Below are 21,940 nucleotides of genomic sequence, written 5' to 3' on the forward strand. Positions count from 1 at the left end.
TCCTCAGAAACTTGTCATGTTGAGTATTTTGAAAAAGTTTTTGAGATAAAACACATGGGGTTTTAGGCATAAATTTATAAACTGGACAATTAAAGTATCTGTTGGATAACGGGCAGGGTATTTTTTAAGGGGAAACAGCAGCTAAGTGTTACATTTAACGAGAGCCACGGACCACTCATATTTTAAAAAGTGCAAGAATTGAATGTGCGGCTTGCACCAAAGTGTAAATGCGCCATGGGATTGCTGCACGGGGTTTTGTGTTAATGCCTTATGGGGACCTCAAATACTACGTATACTACAAAAGAAAAGTGAGTTGATATGTACCACTGGCTGCAAATGGATTGCGTTGTAGGTTAAAAAGTTTTCCGTAAGTTGTCTGCATTTTCCCTTAATGTCTGTCTTTTACAGTAGTGCTTTGTTTCTGAGCGTGACCACCACCAGGACAGCTTGGTTCAGTGCAAACACTGTCTCTTTCAGCCAGAACATTCCTAACGTTAGCTTCCTTTTTTTTTTTTTTCTCTCCTCTCCCTCTCCCCTGCCCCCTCTCAGGTTGGAAAGGCTGGTGGACGTCCTGAGGAAGAAGGTTGGAGCAGGGACCATTAGGACCGTGATCTGATTGAAAGCTCTAGTCTAAGGAAGCATTCACATCTGGTGACCAGGCTGCTTCATTCAGCACTGTGTAAACACTAAAGCCTTAACTTAGCAAACAGTTGTTAGAAGTGGGACACTCCAGCGACATTCCAAGCTGAGATAAAATCAAATCATAAATGTTTAACTACTTTGCTGCTGAGTTCTCTGATTTGTTGAAATGTTTCACTGCAAACATATATTTGTTTTTAAGCAGATGCATTGTGGCACTGTGTACTGTGAAAAATGATGTAGATGCTTATTTTAACAGTCTGTCCTCTCGACGTTACTAGACTATAGTCTGCTGCAAGGCACAGCTTGATCATGTGTTCAAATACTGCAGGCTTCAGGTGCAAAATCCTGCAAGGCAGTTTCAAAATTAAAATCCCTTGTGTCATTTGTGAGACTGCAAACAGTCCAGTATTTGTATGTTAAATATATTAATTGATAAAGTAGGTTCACAGTCAAGAAATATCTCTGGCTAGTATATTGGAGATTTTTTCCTCCTTACTCATAGCCCATTGAATTGCAGCTAGTGACTGTGGCTACGTCTAAGGGAAGGATATATGTATAGCTTTATACAATGGTTGAATAGCTACTGCTAGTTCATGGCGTTTTCAGCGTACGTTAAAAAGAAATGTACCATTGGGTTTCACTGGAGGCACAGCTTCATAAATTGCAACATGAAAGCCTTGTGACACTGTACAGTATGTCAGACAGGGGGGAAGGCTTCCTGTGTTGCTTTTAGTCTCTCCTCTGTTGCTTCCTATGAGGGAAAATCTCTCAAACATTCAGAAACCACCTTATACAGTCAAAATTCACCTATTCAGTGTAAGGTGGGTCCCTCACCCCTTTCTTACAGGACTTTTTGCCTGCTTCTTCTAGACCTCTGATTGTTCTGCAGAGCAGGATTACCATCCAGAGGTACTCCAGAGGCCAGACTGCCAACCCTCTGCTTTGTGTACTCCTGAAGTGCCCCGGGACTGAACTCTTGGGCTGAAGGATGGACTCCTACATGGAGGGGAGAAATTGAGGGCTGAGGAGGAAAATTTGGGGTACACAGACACTATGGACCTTACAGATACAGGAGAGTCACACCTGTATATTGTATTTGTTAAGTTTGTGACCCAAACATCTCCCTGTATTCTGTGTCTTTGTCACATGACCAAAGGTGACCAGAAGAGTCAGGTCAGCACTCTTACAAACCTGCTCAAGAAGGCAGCTGCAATCTCTAAACAGCCCAAATTCCGTATTGAATCTCAGGAGCACAGTGGGCTTTAAGCTACTGCCAGGACCAGCGAGCTCAGGGAGGGTGGACGTAGCTCCCTAAGGCTTCCACTTGCCTTCTCTGCTTTGTGTTTAATGCTGTTATGCTGTCTTCCCTCTTAATGTTTGCTTGTACAGATGTCATGATAGGGCAGTCTAGCTGAAGAAAATCAAATTTTAATTTTGGGTAGGGGGACACATTTCAATGCCATTTCAACCTTCTTCATCTGCAGACCTAAGCTCCTCCTGATTTCAGTTGACGAAACTGAAACTCCCTTGCAGGGAGATGACTAGCATTCCTCCATGCCTAATTTACCCAAGTCACTTCTAGAAACTTCTGAAGTGCTCCTTTTTGACCTTTGGTCAATTCTAAGACAGCCAGTGAGTCTGGAATCTCTCCCCCACACTTATTCAGTGGGAAGAAAGATTAATGCTTCCAGAGCAGAGGACTGTCACCCCCTGACTCCCAGCCCCTTCACCAGCTCCCTTGTGCCCGTCTGGCACTTGGGCGACTGTCGCGGTTCAACCCCAGCCAGCAACGAAGCACCGCACAGCCGCTTGCTCACACCCAGTGGGATGGGGGAGAGAATTGGAAGAGTAAAAGTGAGAAAACTCATGGGATGAAATGAAGACAGTTTAATAGGTAAAGCAAAATCTGCGCACGCAAGCAAACCAAAATGAGGAGTTCACTCACTACTTCCCATCTGCAGGCAGGTGTTCAGGCATTTCCAGGAAAGCAGGGCTCCATCACACGTAACAGTTACTTGGGAAGACAAACGCCATCACTCCCAGCATTCCCCCCTTCCTTTATCTTCCCCCAGATTTATATGCTGAGCATGATGTCACATGGTATGGAATATCCCTTTGGTCATTTGGGGTCAGCTGTCTTGGCTGTGTCCCCCCCCAACTTCTTGTGTACCCCCAACCTGTTCGCTGGTGGGGTGGTGTGAGAAGCAGAAAAGGCCTTGACGCTACGTAAGCACTGCTCAGCATCAATGAAAACATCCTTGTATTATCAACACTGTTTTCAGCACAAATCCAAAACATAGCCCCATACTAGCCACTATGAAGAAAACTAACTCTATCCCAGCCAAAACCAGCACAAAGACTCAACTGCTCTTTTTCCTACTGCCCTCATTGTGCTTTAGCGCACTAAGTCAAAGACAAGGTCTCCTGAGCTGTCAGTGCTGTTGAAACGTTTCTGCTCTAAGGAAATGGTAAAGAAGGAATAAAGATAAAAATGTAAAGACTACTGTACTGTGCTAGACCAAAGGTCTAACTAGTCCAAAGACTGCCTTTGGCAATAACCAGTAGAAGATGCCTAGGAAAGGGTATAAAGTCCGGCCAACACAAGTGACCTTACTCCCGAATGGTCTCCCAGTAATTTGTTATTTAGGGGCTTTCTGAGCAATGGTGTCTTTGTATTTAGCAGCATTTTTTCATGACCTGTTTTTGAATCCATTTAAACTTTCAGTATCTGCTTGTTCCTGTCACAAGGACTTATGCAGTTAATGATGCATTGAGTGAAGAAACATTCCCATTTCTTTGTTATGAGCCAGCTCTATTCATTTGCTATCACCTAGTTTTTCTATTAGAGAAACGGTGAACAACCTCTCCTTCTTCATATTGTTTCCAGGTCCCTCATGATTCTACATATTTGGCATCCTTCCCCCACCATCTCTTTTCCAGAGAAAATCCCTAGTCTCTTGTAGAGAAGCTGTCTTGTGTTTTTAATTGGCCTTGTCATGCTAATCTATTTCTTTTCCAGTTCTGCAGTGTTTCTACTGAGATACAACCAGATTTGTGCCTGGTATTCAAGATACGGACAAATTGTGACTTTAACAGTTGTCATAACAATGTTGTCTGTTTTATTCTCTATGCTACTTGTAACCATGTTTAGCATTGGATTTGCTTTATGGCAGATGATTTCTTGGAATTAATATTTCTGTAATAACATTAACAACTCTAGATCTCATTCCTTAGTTATAATATTCAGTTCAAAGGTTATCATAGGGTGTATGGGGACAGAACTGTTCTCTGAATGCTTAACGTTGCATTTATGGGTACTGAATGTCATCTGCTGTTTTAGCATGACCATGAGCTCCTATTCTATCTCTTTTCACAGCTCACCTTTACTACTCACAGTAACATAGTATCGTCAGTATCTCCACACTGAATACGGACATATGAAATAGCGCTATCTCCAAATTAACTCCCTTTTCAAGGTGATTTCTTGGTTAAGTTGAACGTGGGCTCTGGGCAAAGATGCCTGTAGGACAATAAGGTAACTTTCCTTCACTGTTAAAATGATATATTTATTCTTACCCATTATTTTAATCTAACTGTTAACTACTTATTTTTCCATGTAAAGATCTTCCCTCTTACTCCTTGGCAGCTTTTATGAGGAAGCTTGTTTGCTACTTTGGAAATGCAAGTTTACTAAATCAGGGCTTGCTTTCCACGCATGAATGTGCTCAGTTACTCCCTAGGAGAATCGAGAAGTCTTCAACTTGCCCCAAATCTTTCCGCCTCTGAGCAAATAGTCTTGTGAGTGCAGGCTTCATACAGCAAAACTGTTTGACCTCCATCCTTTTGTGTCAGCTGGCTTTGTTTAGGAAGGTAGGATTGCTCAGGCAAAAACAGTCTAGCAGGCTTAATGTCAGATACATCTGGTTGTGGGTAATAACTCCATTCGGTAAAATTAGGTGATAATTTTCTTCACAATTTTCTTTTTGACACATTGTACCTAAGTGAAAAAATATTTTTTGGCTCTGTGCTGTCTTGTACCAAATAGCCTGAAATTCAGTGAACTTTTTAGTTAGGGGTTATTATCATCCTGTACATAAATTACTTTGAATCACAATTAAATTAGGTGTTGATTTTTAAAATTCAGCTAGAAATGTTTGTCGTCATTGAGAAGGACCTTGGGAAATTTACTGTGCTGAGAGGTGAAGATGTGGAAACGGTTGGGTTCTCGCTCTTCCTTGCTAACAACCTGGTGTGTGGTCTTTGGCAAATCCCTTAGTGACAGCCAGAAAAGGTATGCAGCCCCTGAAGAGGTGCCTAGGCTCCTCGGGGGAGTTTGCAAAAGCATCTACTTGGCTAACGTCAAAACACTTTCGCTTCCTCACCAGCTGAAGTGAACAGCAAAAGCCCCACAGGTCCAGCAAGGCAGGCCCAGCCTTTAGTGCCCTGGGGTGAATGTCTGGCCCCATTGAACCCGGCCTGAGTTTTGCCTTTCGGCGTAAGGAGGGCAGGAATTCTGGTCTGGCGTGTAGAAATAGGCAATAACGATAACAAGGGTTAATTGGCTTTTATCATTTATTCATTGAGAACTGATTGATGTCCATGCAGAGCTCTGAAGGTGAAAAGAAGCCTGCCCTATATAGCAGACAAATGCAATTGTCACTTCTGTCCTAATTTATGAGAGGATGAGATTGCATCAGATTAGGTACCGGGAGTAGCAATTCATTTGCCTCCCGATGGAACAGCAGTTCATGATGAAAGGTGGCTCACCACAGGCAATGCTTATGGTGACGGTTGTAATTACTGGTCAAATTAGTGTCCCTGCTGTCTTGAAGAGCACTGATATCCTCAGAAACGTCCTTCCCCTGTGAGATTCTGTGTGTCTCTCTTGATGATCCTGCAGCACGTTACGCGTTGGGAGCCATTTCTGGTATATGCCAGGGTAAAATATGTAAATAGCATCATGTTGGCTCGGGATAAGAGCGTTATTAATGCTTTTCAGCACTGTAATTATATTCATAGTAAGCCTTCCCTAAGCCCTCACTAATTAACAATATTGTGACAAATCAACTTTAACAGAAAAGAACTGTGGACCTTTAGTCATTTAGTACTGTTTTTCATTCAGCCCACAGCCCAAAATTGGTAGCAGGGTTTTCTGTACTAGTGTTGGGAAAACTGCTGATATTTGAAAAGTTCAGAGCCAGCTCAGTCTTGTTAGTGGAATCCTGTAGATGAAGTCAGTTTGATTCCTCTTTAAATATATTCACAGGAAAGTAAGATTCATTAGTTAATCATTAATGTAGGGGAATATTAAAACTGCTTTTACAAATAAGCCATCATATTGAAATAGTTTAGTAATGTCAATATGTTGTCATAGGCGCATTTCTTTCTTTATTCCAAATCACAGGACGTTTTACAAGATACCTTAATTTTCAAATTAAACGGCTTTATAAATATTTTTATCAGGTGATCAAGATTTGTAACATCTTTAATCCACGTACACAAATGAACTTGCTATCTAAATGTCAGGATTTCTCTGAGCCTTTATCTTCTTCATTTGGAATAATTCCAGATGAAAGCTGTTAGGTTTGTTGGGTTTTTTTCTTTTTAATTTTTACCCCCTAAGATTCTCCTGCCATGCAAGAATAAGTTGTGAGGCACACGAAATCACTGACCGGCAGTTTCTCTGATACCGTGCTTGCTATGATCGCAGCGTTACACGTACTGACCCTTATCGCTGTGCCATTTCACATCAGGTCTGCAGAGCTGGACTTTCTCTGTTTGTTCTTCTCATGCATTGGTAAATAAAATGTATTCACAAGTCCAAAAAACCAAAGTGGTGTTCTCATATTAGGTTGATTATAAGTCAGCTGTTGAGCTTCAGTGGTCTAAACATTTCAGTCTTCAGTTTTGTTGGGAGCACACGTGTTCTGGGAGGCTTTTAAACAAATACTTGAAATGGTTGAAAGATTTACATTGCCAGTGCCTGGCTAAATATGTAGTCTTTAGAAAAGACATGGTTTATTTTGGCACCATTTGAAAAACTCAAATATTTTAAACATTTGTTAAGTTCAAGCTTGCACATTTGAACTAAAAGTTTGCATTCCAAAATTGCATCTTGGGTTACCTGTCTCTCTCTCTTTTGTATTTTATAATCCCTTTATTAAAATAGTCTTTGCAAAAGAAGTTGGACTCTGGGGTTGTGTGGTTTTGGGGTGGTTTTTTTTTTTGTTAATTGTAAAATATTGCCATTAACTTAATCAATTTTAAGGTAACATTTACCTGGTAACTCTCTTCAACTAAGCAATCGAAACACAGCACCAGAAGGGTTTTCAGAATTTAGGGCTTCATGTCGGTAGCCAAGACTTGGTTGTAAAATTAATCAAATACAGGAATTGAGGCCAAATCCTGCAGTGCTTTATTCTTAGTCACTCTATGTACTGTCATCGGTAAGTACTAACCCTGATGGTGAGTGCAGGGCCAGGCAATAAAGAAAGCAGGTTGAAAAGGTGTACTGAACTGATAAAATAGAATAGCTCAAGGAAAAGGAAAAGCTGTCTTTCACCTGGAGTTGGTTTTCTTTTCCTTCCCTTGGCAGAAGCAGGAGGGGGAGGGGGCAGGGGCAACGTCTAGTCTAACCTTTTATTTAAAAAAAAAAAAAAAACCCTTTTATTTTCTCCCAAGTTTTCACCTGAAACTTGCCCTGAAATTTAAAAAGTTGAGAATGTATAAATGGAAACCACCATATTTTGTTTAAAGCCTGCAAGAACACCCGTTCAACAAGTCCTGGAGCATACCGTTACAGTTGTGCGCGTGCTTTGGGGTGTTGCCCAGCCAGCGGCCGGCTGCTAAGGGTCACACTCCTTCTGAGATGCCATCATCAGGAGGAGTTTGACATGTTCTCTCCATGGCTACCATGGTCCAAAGGTCCGAACAGTGTCACAGTCACAGTTTATCTTTATTTGGATGGCTTCTGAACGTGATAGAAGAAGATCCATTGTTATATGGTAAAACAGCGATATACCAGACAGAATTGGTCACAACTACTTCCCAGTGGCCATGCTAAAGCAAGGTTATGATAAACCTTGTAGAATACATTACATGAATTTACGATGATTGATACTCACACTTGTGCACACTGTATTTCATATAAAATTGAAAAATGTAATGGTTTACTAAAGAATTCAAAGGATGGAAGCGATGGTATATTTGTTCATGACCTATTAGCAGAAATAATTCCAGAGCCAGACTTACAAAAATGAAAAAAGAAAATCAAAATATTACGATGCAAAAGTTAAGAACTACCTTGGTACTACTCTCATTGTCTGAAGCCTCAGGACTTTGTTCATTAGTATTTGACTTCCACTGATGTAGTGCCACTATTTCACAAGTTTTGTTATCAAAGAGGTAAACTGTTTTCAAGAATCAGTCTATGAGAAATGAGGTTACTGATGTGTAAGTTGATATCCATATCAACTAGCTGATATTATAAATATCAACTTAGACATTGAAATTTTGCTTAGAAGCAAGATTTCAAGTGTCTGTAAGTAAGAATCAGCTTTTCAAAAAATTAGTTTATTTCTTCACTTGGATATTAACTTATTCAGAGAACATACTCAACTCAGGTGCGGCCTCTGTGAATTACTAGACTAGAAATAGAATAACAAACAGCAGGAAGTCTCCATCAACACATGCTCATAGCACTAATATCATCCCATTTGGTGCTTTAACATGCCATATAAAATTTTCGGCTTTGTTTCTTCCACTTTATATAGGGAAAATTTTCCTTCTCACCCCTAACATTCTACCAATCCATGGAGAACATCAATATTACAGGTGATGGTTACTAAACATTACCGGTAGAGTTAAGCAAGAGTGGGAGGTGCACAAATAGATAAAGATTCGGTATGTGATCAGTTATGGCATTTGTTATGTCAGTTGTTTTAAAACAGCAGTGGCAGAAAATGAAATGCTTCAAGCTCTGACTGTGGAATGGCAGACCCGTTCTATCACTTGGCTGTATTCTCTTTGGTGGGGACGCTACCCTCAACCACAGTCCAAAAATCTAGGCCTCCATATCCACGTCATCGAATACAGTTATGGAGCTGTGGGGCTCCAAAACACCATATCAAACACAGGGTTACGAGGCCTCAATGTGTGATCCTGTCAGAAAACAGAAAGACATGGGTAAATCATAGCTTTGATTTGGACTCTTCTTCCCATTAGACAAGGAAGAACAAATCAGGACACCTGGACTGCCCCGTTGTTGCTAACAGGGGAAGTGCACGATAGAAATTAAAGTTTGACTAGAACAGCAGAAAGGAATTGGGTGAAATCCAAAAACGCCTGAGTGTGGAAGCCTTCCCTGCTTCAGATGTAGAAAAGGAGGAAAAGTTGTTACAATGAGTGACAGAAAGCCTTTGCTTTGCTGATACGTAGAAGTCTTGAAAACTTCATGGAAGTCAAAGCGAGATACAGCTGTTGTAATATTTGAAAGTAGGCGTCTCACTCAGGTCAAAGTTGGAGTATGAGCATAAGCCTAGGAAATTTGTTGAAATTTGGTTGTGTTCAGTTTTTTCACTAAATTCTTGTTTGATAGGGCAAGCTACCTTTGTTCTAAATTTCAAATAAAACAGCATTTCTAATTACCTTTTAGCTATCTTGGTCACTGTATAATCAATATGAAAATCGGCAGTGTCCCCTCTACTTCTCACAGGTTGAGCAATCGAAAAGGCAGTTGTCCTATCGCTAAGGCTTTCTTGGTATAAATATGACACAAAAAGTTATGATACCAAAATAGTAAATATTGAATTATATTTAATAGGATCTGATCCCTTTTACAATTTTCATCAATAAATCTCAGCACACATTTAAAAGGAAAATAAATAACAATAGTACTTTATTCCCAAATGGGTAGAAGAAATGCCTAAATAAGCATTTGACTGTATGTTGTATTTCTTCTCTCTGTGCTTGATTAGAATTGACTAAACTAGACTGGGGATTTTCCAGGCAGATCTTACCACTTCTGTTGGTGAAGGCAGCACTCCCAGGTGTGGCTCTACTGTGGCTCAGGTGCACTCATGAAACGCCACCTCTTGCCATCCACAGCTCTTTAGCACATTTCTAACAGTTCCCACTCTCCAGCTTAGAAAGTCACGGCTGCTTCTCTTCAAGTGAGTAGAGAATGGGCAGGGCTTGGTTAACCTACCTGATTTTGGCTTAGCCAAAAGGGGGCTAAGAGGCGCTGGAGCCTTTTCAGTGGCCCAGACTGGTGACCGCTGAGAACACCTGGAAGATCTGGTCCTTGCTAATTTACAGCCCTCAGGGATTCATTTTGGGCTGTCTTCATTATTAGTCCAAGAAAATGAGTTGCCACTGTATGAATAAAAGTACGGACTGTGTCTATAGCAAAGTTGCCATTTGGTGGCTTAAATTTTAATGTGCCTTTATTTGCTCAGTAGCTGCTGTAAGTCAAGCTATAAAATCATATCAGCAACAAATTTTGTATGTACAAAAGGAATTTTATAAATATGTACAAATACTAAAATTTGTACATATGGATAATACAAATATTATTAACAATACACATATATTAACAATATACATATGTACACACATATAATACAAATATTATTAAAAATAATACCCATGTTGGGATTCTTCGTAGACTGTTTAGTTAAGAGGCCGTGGAAAAACCTCTGGAGCTGGTTACAGCTTCCCAGGGGAGTCAACAAAACTGAAGTTTACCATTGTAACATATTTTATTTTTTTCTTCTTGCCAGTAGTAGCAATGTTCAGCTTTGCAGGGACTCCCTCCAAGGGTCCCCCTCGGAGGCAAAGGGGAACCTGTGGAGTTTCAGGGCATCCAAAGATATAGGGGTGATAGTGTGAAAGCGAGTTGATTTCTGGGGCATCTGTCATAGGGGATGGGGCTCAGAAAGGTCACTGTGGCCTTGGGAGATATTATCCTGGAGGGCAGCTGCATTGTGTGCAGTAACTGAGGTTCACCAGCAGCATGATGTAGGCAGTCGTGCCTCCTGCTGACTACATGAGACGCGTTCCCCCTTCCCTAGGGGTACAGAATCCCTTGCCTGGTGCACACACGTGCATGCCAAGGTAAAGATGCTCCCTTGGCCTTTCAGACCATAGGACCGCTTGGGCCCAGACATCTGCTGTACTGAGGTAAGTTCTTCTTTAATTCAACGGGTTCCCATAAAAGCCAGTCAAATAAATATTGATCAAACCAGCTGTGGCTGAGAGGGGTGGTGCTGCATGTGCTGGTGAGACAAGTAGGGAAGGAGAGGCTAAGAAAGAGGAACGGTAGAAGGTGACCATGCTTTGCAGATCCTTGTAGGGTCTTGAGATACTGTCTGTCTGTGGGGTCCCAACAGACAGGGAACCACTGGTCTCTGTGTCTATAGAGTACTGGAAGCAAGTTTTTAATACCATTCATGCCCTTGTCGACAACTAACACCTATCTGTGCCTGAAGTCACTTCTTTTTTATTCAGGCATCAAATCTAAGCCGGAGCCATTTACAGAATCTGGTTTTTTGAGTACATTCAGTGTTTTTGCCCATCCTTGCTAGAGTAACAGGCGTGTGAACCCATGCTGTGCACAAATGATGGCTGCACCTCCTGCACGTCTAGGTTCCCAGGTCAGGCAGGAGAAGCAGATCCCTAGAGCAAAAAGATGGCGTGGAGCCCCCCACGGCCAACTTCTGTGCATTTCTGTGCATTTTCCATGCTGGTCCCTGGCCTGGGCTATGCAGTAGGAGGCGAGAGAAGCACATCTCTCAGTATCATTTCTGTGGTATCCTGAGCGCACAGAGACTGCTTGGGGATGTGAACCAAAGCACAGAAAGTGGAGCCAGATGGGAGAGTGGCTTTTAAAGTGCCCCCTTAGCACAAACCGAAACACAACTGTAGATGCATCCCGAGTGAAATCTGCCTCGGGAATTTGCTCTTTGGAGACATCGGTTTTGCACAGGGCCGGGCTCACTCTGCTGGACTGCTATTCCCCGGCTCTGAGCCACAGGCATTGCACATGGGACACACTGCACCCATTTACAGTACTTTTGGAGTAGAGTTTGCTCTCCTCCCGAGAGCCTGAAGCGCAGGAGAAGCAAGGACAAAGATGTGTAAACTCACCCTGCTCTCTGCGCTAAGCAAAGGCTTGGCGAAGGGTTGCGCTGCAGGTGTGCAGGGATATCTGTGGAGAGTGAGAGCGACCGCTCTCGCCTGCACAGCTACAGCATCAACCGTCTGCATACAGCAGCGACTGCCACAGCGTGTGCTGGAACGAAGGCCAGAAAGCTTCAGAGTTTTGCTCTTCTTTGATCACCTAATGGAGAAACTCGGCCCAATTGCTTTTCAAGCAGCTAAATGCCTTGCTTCCTCCACGTTTTGCTTGTCTGCTCATGATAACTTTATTTCCCCAGAGCTCTAACAGCCACTAGAGTAAGACTCTTATAAATCTGAACTGCCTGTGCCTAAAGAAAATACGCTTTCATCAGTGCGTGTTTTTGCAAAATCCTACCGGACTGTTCTCAACAGCCCTATATAGCAAATCCACAACTGCCCATTGTAACTATCCACCCTGAATTTCAGTAACAGCATTATCCTTGTAATTTTCCAGTCACTGAAATCTGGTCTGCTAATGACTAACACTACATGTTACGAGCTGTTTCATCCAGAACTTCACCCTCGCGCAGCTTCATTTCCTGTAGAGCCAACCATTTGTTATCAGGTAACCTGCTACCTCCTATCTCATTAAAAGTCATATTAATTTTTTTTTCAGTGATGTTGACATTTTATCTTCTCAGAGCTCTTCTAAAACCACCTGCTGCAGGTGTCTAACTGGGTGCTGCGACTATGGCTTTCCACTAGTAGTAAAGCGAGCGGAGGTCTGGCAGGCTGAACCACATATTACCCTCTTGACCCAGGATGTGTAGGAGATATACTACCACCTGCCATAGGCATGTCCCGTTCCCTCCTTCCACCCCACCCCCCCACTTGCAAAACCTGTAAATTATGTCTTTAGTTCCTATTCAGTTACTCTTTTACCTAAGCGATTAATATACAACACATGTATCTAGCTAGCTACCATGCCAATTTATGGTGATTATAATACGTGCATATAATATAGTTCAACCCAAAGCAAAAGATCTCCTTGGCTTGAAAAGCTATTGTGCATTATGAAGATGAGAAACCCAGTAGAATGGTTCAACATATAAAACCAACATGGCAGGCTCCTCCTCCTTGAATTACTGTTGCTTTTCTGGTGCACTCACCCTAGGAAAGCTGGATACCGACAAGAACGGCATTCATTCCAGCACCCCTTGGTCTGTTGGCCACCCCTAAAGCAGGTCCCGGGCCTTCAGGTGGAACTACAGATGTGCGGGGAAATACAGATCCCTGACTAAGGACTCCACGGAGAATCTACTGCTCTTATTGAACTTGTTTTCTAGTCTGTCTTTGTCTTCTTTTTACTTCAGAACAGGGGGTCTCATTAAACTGCTTTTTCCTGAGAACTTAAAGAGCAATTTACTATCCCAAATTCTTCCCCATTTTGATAATCGGAGACCATGAACAGATTACCATCAATCTTCTCTTGGATAAACTGAACAGGGTGAGTTTCTGATATCACTTATCAGGTATTGCACAGACAGTAAGGCATTTCTAATTCTTGGGCATGCAGATGCTTGAATTGGCCACAACACTCCTTTCCTGCTCTCAGACATGGTCTATATGGAGCTGATCTCTCCCTGCCCTTACTGTGTACTTTCCTGATTCCAAGGACCGTGCGTGTTCTCTAAGGCACAGCATCACCCCAGAACGTCATGCTTAGTGTCAGTCCTAGAGTCAGAGTAGGTGTATTTGTGGTTCATTCCTCCCTAAAATTTTCTGGATGTGGAAGAAACCAGACAGAAGCTAAAACGAGGCAGAAAACAGTGACGAAAGAGTAAGCTGAAAGAAAGATGGTAAAATAGAGTTAGGAAGCTCATTTCAGTGAACCCTGCTCCATTAACGCTGATGCCTGTGTCCTCTATTTTTCTTGCTGGGCCATGAATCTTCACCCATATGGAAAGAAATAGGTCCCTGTCATAACCATCTGAAAGTGAAAAGAGCTAAAGCCAGGTAAATGTCTAGTAAGACTGCTAAAAAAAAAAAAAAAAAAAAAAGCAAAGTGATTGTGTAGTTAATCTTGTTGGTTTAGTTGTGTTCCATGGTGATTTTAATTGCACTGTAATTTGAGCTAAGTTAAAGGATGGCAAGAATAGTGGCTGGGTAGAGGTTAGTGGAATGTGAATGGAAAGAAGTGATTTTGGGGGCAGATCTGATGGGCAGGAATATTGCTCCGCTCCCGGGAAAGGGGCGAGGCCGTTCTTGGCGTGAGCGTGACGGGGAGCAGTGCCAAGAGGCGGGCAGGGCTGGCGGCAAGGGATGACAGCCGCTGAGTAAGAGTGATACTGCACTGACCAAGAAAAAGGGGTGAGAAACACAGCACTGATGCTGGTTAAGAGGGAGGAGTTTCAAAAGCAGGACTCAAAGATGTAAGGAAGGACATCACCAGAACAGAACTGCAGAGCTGAAAGCCAGCCCTGAGCATCCGCCCTCCCAGGAGGACACTTCACAAAATCTATGAGGCTGCACCTTGAATTCACTTGAGTTTTTCCCTACCTGACAGCAGTGTCTGCCCCTCACAGCTAGAGGGGTATCCAGCTGGTAACTTAGCTTTCAGGTCCATCAGTAATGGCTGTATTCAATCATCAGCTACGGCACTGATGGGCCCTAAATTACTACTCTTTGATTAAGCCATGCTGTCAGAGCTGTGTGCTCTGCAGCACTTGAAAGAAATGTTATTTAGGTGGACTGGTGTGGAGTGGCAGTGCGTTTTGAGCAAAGCATTCCTAGGAATGTTAACACTTAGGTCAAAATACACCTAGCACGGCTACCTTGGACTGGACTGTAGAGCCATGTAAGATGCATGAAACGACCACTTCTTGAGTCCATGCTGCAGCCTTCTTATGGTAACGAGGAGCTACTGAGGGTCAATATTAAAAACGCTCATTTTACTGATGGGGCAAAATATTTTGTTTTGGTGAGGAAAAAGAGGCACAGCTCAGAAAAGACAGGCTGGTTTTGGTGTTTCTGTAGTATGTACTGTGTGTGTGGTATATAAGTTATTACTGAGGGAAAAAATGGGAGTTTGTTCTTGGCATGTAATATATTTCGATGTCTCATAGCTCTTAAAAGACAGAAGCAGTCACAAGGATGACAAACGGCCCTGAGCATGGCAGAGCTGGCTGCACCCCTCTAGTTAGACAGCAGTGTGTGGGCTAAGGTCCTATGGACTCCTTTGAAAGCCAAAAACTCCCCTATAGCAAACTCATACTATCTCACGGGATCAAGACCACAGATTTCCCCTTTGATTTTCAAGAGCTCTTGTCATACCAAAGAAAAGCCAGCATTAAATGTGTGCCACCTTTGCCCCTGCACTTTGGGAGCTCTTATCACAGGAGAGACCGCATTTCTGCTTTCAGATTTTGGAAGGACACAGAATCTATTGCACTTTCTTACAGTGCCCTGGAACTTTGGCTCTAAAGCAGAAAACTAGTGATGGACAGGTTGCAAAACAAATTCTATGAAGTTTGCTTTGTGAAGAAGTTGATCCAACTTTTTTTTTCCTTTTTTTTTCCTTTTTTTTTTTCCCCCCCCAGCGAAAGCAGGTCTCAGAGTAGCTAGCTGGAAGCCTTGTTGCCTTTTTCAGATACAGCACTTAATTTTGTAGCTTTAACAGCAAAATTCGTATTCCATTTCTTTCTGTTATACACTTGCACAGATGAGATTTTAATTTACTTTTTTTTTTTTCCAAGGGTAAAGGTATGGATTTCCAAGCCATACAAAGTAAGAACTGTGCCATCTCAGTAAAAGTTACTCGAACTCTATGTATTATTTTCACAATCCCATCTTCCACTCCTGTACATCAACATTTTTTCTGCATAGGCGCTGCGGCTTGTATGTGGTCTTGCTCCTGCCGTAGCCTTTTCTTGACAGCAGGATCAATCCTGCTCCTGCCAGGTGCTGAAACTGCTGAACTTGCTTTGGCTGAATAAAAGCTGTGGGTGCGACACCAGCAGCTCTTAGCTCCCCTCTGTGGAATGCTACATTTGTATTAACATGTATCTTTCTTTGTGATTTTTTTTTTTTTTTTTGAAACTGAAAAGGATGCCCTTTAAAATCTCTTCCTGGAGAGAGAGAGAGAGAAGGAGGTTGAGAGAGAGAGAGAGAAAAAAAAAAATACACTCCCCTTGGAATTTAACCTTAATTTGAACCAAGATCAGTGAAAGAAAAGCACTTTCTTGCATTGTTCACCAGCTCCACCCAGCCAGCCCCTTATCTCACCTGAGTCTCTATTGCCTATAGCTTTGTAACTTTTGCAGTAGTAGGCTCCACATGCTCTTACATGCTTTAAAACCAACCTGGAGACATGGTGACATTATAATAGCAAGAAACACCTAACGATCCTATCTCGCAAGCCCTTAGACTGCGCAGTGCGGCGGCAGGGACTGTCCTGCCGTGGGTTTATAAAGGGCCTGGTGCGAACTGCAAATAAACAGCCGTGGTTATTCCTGGCCACTGGCAAAGGCGACAGCAGCTTCTGAAACCCTGAGTCAGCCTCTCCCTATGCCCCAAACCAGGAGGTATTTAAACGTTACTAACTCTTCTTTTTAACCTGATTCCTTGGATTTCTTTCGCCTTTAGAGGGAAGCAGCCAACCCTTGATTTGCATGACGTCAGCTCGGGGTCAAAATTCAACCTTAAACACACACATAAAAAAGCAAGCTTCCTTGTTTGCCGTTCAGAGGCGGACTTCCACTGTATGTCTCCTATCATCTGCACAAGGGGGAACAGCCAGTAGATTGCTTTCCTATTACTTTTCACTTCCTAGAAAAGGCAGACAGCTGCTCCAGGTGTGGTCCACCTTCATGCTGTTCCCTATTTCCTATCAGCCAGCTGCTCCCTGTACTCGTCTCCCTTTCCCAGCAGCCCACAGTTTCTCCTAACTTGTGACCACTTGGTCCGCCTTCCCTCGCTTGCTATCTGCTTTATATCCCTTCCTTCCACGTCCTCAATCTTTCCTTCAAGCCCTCATTGCTCATTATTCCCATCTTCTCTCATGCTCCGCAGTCACAGGCCTTCTCCTTGGTTCTCCAAGGTCTTGCGTGGGCCTGGCTTCCCCAAGCCCATGGTCCTTTTGGCTAAGTGCTGTCTCCCTTCACCTGCAGGGAGGTGGACACCTGGCAGAGGGCAATGGGTGGTGCCACCCCTGCCAGCAAAAAAGGCGTCCATCCTCTGAGGAGCACACTTCTTAAAACTGTAGATAGGAATCAGGCATTCGCGATGACTGCTCAAAATAAAGACCAAATATCGTGCAGCTCAGAAGGAAAGAAAGGATACAATTAAATGCACCAGTGGCTTGCCATGTATCCTCCCCTTTTTTAACAACCGCCGGCTGCTTTTCTTTTAAAGAGGTGTTTTGCGAAACGCCGTTTGTTTTCGTTCTAGATAGCCTAGTAATAAAACTCTTCAAGGAAATACTGCATATAGCATTGTTCTTACACTCCTCGAGTGTTTGAAGGACCCCTTGGAATGAGTGTGCGCCAGGAGACGGGAGGGAGGAAGCAGGAAAAATCGAAATAAGAAATATCAAGGAGACACGGTCAAGCATGAATCATTTTGGTCTTTCAGTTGAACCCGAAGCAAGATCAGATTTCACATCCACCCTCGATGAGGCTGGCATTTTCACAGGCGCACTGCAAACCCGCTGGCATGGAGATGGCTTGATTTCATGGTTATTATGGGGGCCATTGGTGGATATTTATGCCCAACTTAGATGCAGGGCTTGGGTTTTTTTTTCCTTTTTTTTTTTTTTTTAAGATAACAGCTGATCGGAAGAACAGTTACTCGTGCTTGAAAAATAAGTAAATAAAACAGGTAGGCAGTTTTTAGTAGATACCCACCCGCCGGGGCGCTGCAACCCAGGCGCCTCAACGGTGGCCGGGAGCGCAAGTGACCCCGCGGAGGAGCAGAGGCGGCTGCAGCCCCGCGCAGGGAACGCGGACGCGGAGCCGCCGCCGCCGCCGGGTGCCTCTGCCCCAGGTCGCTCCGGGGCGAAGAAGAGCAGGAGGATGGAAGAGGAAACCCCCCCCCCGGCGTGCCCGGGGAGTGCCCGGCCGCAGCGACGGGCCGGGGCTGGCGGGGCGGGGGTCACTAAAACCTTGCCTTAAGGACCGAGGCGGGTGGGGGTGTCTATTTGAACACAGTCACAAGGGTGCCAGCTCCTGCGCTCGCTCCCCAGCGCGTTGCAGCGGGTGGGTGGAAGGGGGGAGGCACTGCTGCCCCCCGCTCTTCTCTGCTCGATCGCCCCCCCCCCGCCCCGGCAGCAGCCTCCCCGCCCCCAGCGCTCCGGGACCGATAATCCCCGTACCGCCGGTGGCAGCCCACACACCCGGGGCTGGTGTGTGCCTGCGGGACGGGGGAGGGACGGGGAAGGGGGAAATCCCCGCGCCCCGCTGGGGGCGTGGGCTGCCTTTCGGGTCCCCCCCGCGGAGTTCCGCAGCCGCCTAATGACCGCCTGGGGCGCCGGAGCCGGCGACAACGCCGACAGCAGGCGGCCGGGGAGCCCCCTCCGCCCCCCAAGAGGAGGCGAAGCCCCAGGAGCGGCTCTGAAACCGGCGGGACGAGGCGGGCGCCGGGCGGACCAGCCGGTTACCGGCCGGCGGCGCAAACGCCTTCCGGCGGCCCGAGCTTTATTTCCTCCTGTGATCGTTTCGAGAAGCCCCCGTGTTTAGTAAGCTGAGCGATATTTTTGTAACGAAACCAGTGTTATTTTGGAATAACTCTTTTTTTTTTCTTTTTTTTCTTTTCTTTTCTGTTTTTTTTTCTTTTTTTTTCTTTTTTTCTTTTTTTTTTTTTTTCCACGTAGATCTTTAATTTTCTAAGCATCCTGCTCCGCTCACGCTGGCTCAGGCGTGTTGCATGTGCCAAACCGCAAAGCCTATAGAGCACAGGTCCTTGCAGATGAGGAGAGCTCCAGCCTCTGCCTTCGGTAAATTAAAGAGCTCTGTGTCTTCGTGTGTCTGTCTATTGACTATTTTCATTGGGGTTTAGCTGTGGTTTGCAGCTCAATATTGAAAGGCGTTACTGATACTTCCATGGAAAAATTGAGAAAAAGACATTTTTTTCTTTTTTTTTTTTTTTTTTTAAGTGTAATGACAGGTGATGTTTTCTCTGTGGTTTTCCCTCTTCTATTTTTTTCCTTGCTAAGGTTACTGGCATGGGAACAGGACTGTCATACTTCACAACCTCATCAACACATGCTGCGTATTTGCTGCAGTCCGGAGGATCTGACTGTTAAGAAGTATTCGATCCAAAATATATATATTGATTGTTCCTGCTTAGATTGCCCTGTCACAAACAATCCACCTGGTTAAGTGCAGTGACCTTCCTACTTCTGAAATTACAAATCTGAAAAGGAATTACCCCTTTCCATGAATGTCTTTTCTGATTAATATACACAGTAACTTTTATTCTATTCCAGCATTTCTAGAATGGAGACAATATGTATACAAACATACAAAAATACAAACATGTGTGAACACATTTATGCCTTAGAAAACATATTAATTCATATTAAAGTCTTGCACATTACCTGAGACTTAAAGGTACAGACAAATCTGCCGGTACAGTAGACTAAAATGTTCTGGTTTCTCACATGAATATATATTTGCCCAAAAGCTCAGAACTAGTGTGCAAAGAATCCTTGTTATGAGACAATACGTGAAAAATACCGTATCCCTTCTTTATTTATAGTGAAAGAAATATATTTTCATAGTATCAAGGTGAGACTGGAAACGCAGACAGTTTTTCCAAGCTTTAAAAATCCATACTGCTAAAACATATTGAGTGGCTTTTGTAGTTCCACCCTGCAAAGTGCTGTGCATCTCTTAGAGACACTTAGACTTGCTACTAGTTAATCAGGTCTTATTTACTTATCACATTCCAGTAACACATGGATTGTGACAGGCTCTGCAACAGAGTGAAGCAACGGTCCCTGTTTTAAAAAGCTGATAACCAACGGTTGGAAGTACCTCCAAAGGCCCCCTGCTTCTGCCACTGTGGTATTTCCAGACTTCATTTGGCTCAAGCATGATGGAGGCTCATGCAGTTTTCTCCTGGTGGGCCTGCATTGAGCAGCTGATCTCTCGGTGCGGCTCTCCTCTTGGGGTGCTTTGAGTCCAGTTGTGTGTATCTGTGTGTGCTTCTGGGTGGCAGAGTGAGTCCCAGTGAGGAAGAACCTTACCAGTAGATCGGTCTCCAGGTTCCTAGAAGTGGCAGAAAGAAACCTACCAGCTAACCTACACCGCTGATAATGGAAGAGTAGAAACTATCTGCAGCCCAGAGTCCTCCCAGGCATTCTTCGGCATCCTTAAGCACCTCTATGCCTTGCTTAGTGGTATTAGGAGGGTGATCTCAGCTGGCTTCATTCTTAAAGTAGGAGTTGAGAAAAGATGGTGTCGAGAAAAGAGAAAGCATTCAGATTGCTTTTATTCAGCAGGGCATTGCTGTGTAGCTCTTGGTTGTCTCTCCTGTCCTTTTTGGTTCTCAAGTGGGTTTGACCCAGTGGCTTGCACTCATACAGGCATGCAAAAGTTTTTCGCTGCAGCAACTTGTATGTCCCCCCTTTGTTTTTCATTTTTTAGGAGATCATGGTCTCAGCAAGCCATTCCCACCTTCACTGGTGTCAAAGGGCACCAGTAGCCAAGAAAGGCAAGAGGAAAAGCCCAGGGGGGTGTGAGTGAAGGAGGTAGGCTGAGGCTGTCCACAACTCCCCCCACTGCATGACACTCCAACCGAGGGTGGCGGTGGGAGCCTGTGAGATGCCTCCTGAAACCTTCCAGCTAGAAGCCGCCTGTCACGGATGATGGCCAGGCTGGTTTTGGGACAGGCTGAAGCCAGTGGGTTGGAGCTCAGGGTCCATTTATCGCTGGGTTTATTTCCAAAGGTGGGAATGTTCCAAGTGGCTTCAGCCACCATGTGTACCTAGGTTGTCTCCTCCACTGAAACACCCACAGAAACTCAGAAACAAGGGGTGCCCCCACCCTCCCCAGCCACTCACCGGCCCATGGAGTTGGGGGGCAAGAGTCGGGCCACCGTGATGCTCTGTCAGTGCCCAGCTGCTGGGAGGGAAAGGAGATCTCCATCCTAAACCTGGTTGCTTTTTACAATTTTTACCCGAATTTGGAGTATGTTGGTGATTACAGGGGAAAAAAAATAAATCAGCCATCAGTCCAAATGAAAGTGGTATTTCTAATACCAGTCACCCTTGTACTGGTTTCACTGGAAATGTGGAATGCTAAAAATTAAATCCACAGAGCTGCCTGTTAAATCGTGATTATTAAAAAAAAAAATAAATCTGTTTAATTTAGCGAATCTCGGATGTTTATCCTTACTTAGCACTGCATAACATTGCATGCAACTTTTGGCCCTGGAAGGGATGAAGGGCGGGAAACTCTGGACAGATTTAAACCAGAAAGAAATGCAAGATAACTACTCTCCGACTGGCCCAGCGAGCTGGAGATGGTGCCATGTCCTGCTTTTTACTAGAAAGAAATCTGGCGTGAAAGCAGGATCTTTGTTGCCTAGGAATTAAGTTGTTGCTGCTGCTTATTCCTTACCTGAACTCCTAATCCTCTGTTTGTGCCACGGCACAAAACAAATTATTTCTCATAGACCAAAGGGCTCCCTTGTAACAATTAAAGTCTATTGTGTAAAAGTATAAACGGCACATTGATCGTTAAGGTAAGCTGACTAGTAAAAAGTAATTATTGGACGTGAAGTATGTGGTCATTTAATGTATACTTTGGAGAAGTCATTATGCAAGGAGAGGTAAACTACAAAGAGTAAAATGCTTAGGCGGTTAACGTTCATGCTTGGTCTAAACAGACCTCAGCAGAAACAACGTGAGGTTTCCTCCTACTTCTGCAGAAGGCAAAAATATTTTGCTACTGCTTTCCGTGGGAACAACCACCTTATTCTAGATTTTTTAAATTTCTTAAACAAATAAGCAGCCCCCTCCCCTCAAATAAAAATAAACCCCTAAGGCACTTTACAAAGTGGGAAGTATCCTGAAATCCTTGAACCTCGGACTCTGCTGAAGTCAGTGCAATCTCGGTCCACACTCATTTGGAAAAGAAAAAAAGAAAGGAAAAAAAAAAAACCCACAACTATTCCATGC

The 21,940-nt window shown here is 43.8% G+C and overlaps 1 protein-coding gene across 4 annotated transcripts in view; it reads left to right on the forward strand.

The window, feature by feature from the left end:
• MIPOL1 (mirror-image polydactyly 1) overlaps nt 1-7,373 on the forward strand; it is a 192,331-nt gene extending 184,958 nt beyond the window's left edge. For all 4 annotated transcript variants that reach the window (XM_074585190.1, XM_074585188.1, XM_074585187.1 and 1 more), the window contains one exon: nt 550-7,373. In XM_074585190.1, coding sequence (XP_074441291.1) covers nt 550-616 — 67 coding nt within the window. In that variant the 3' untranslated portion in view covers nt 617-7,373. The remainder of the gene's footprint in view (nt 1-549) is intronic.
• Nucleotides 7,374-21,940: the final 14,567 nt, after the last annotated feature.

This window comes from Larus michahellis, chromosome 4 (assembly GCF_964199755.1).
Source record: "Larus michahellis chromosome 4, bLarMic1.1, whole genome shotgun sequence".
In the NCBI taxonomy this organism is placed as follows: Eukaryota; Metazoa; Chordata; class Aves; order Charadriiformes; family Laridae; genus Larus; species Larus michahellis.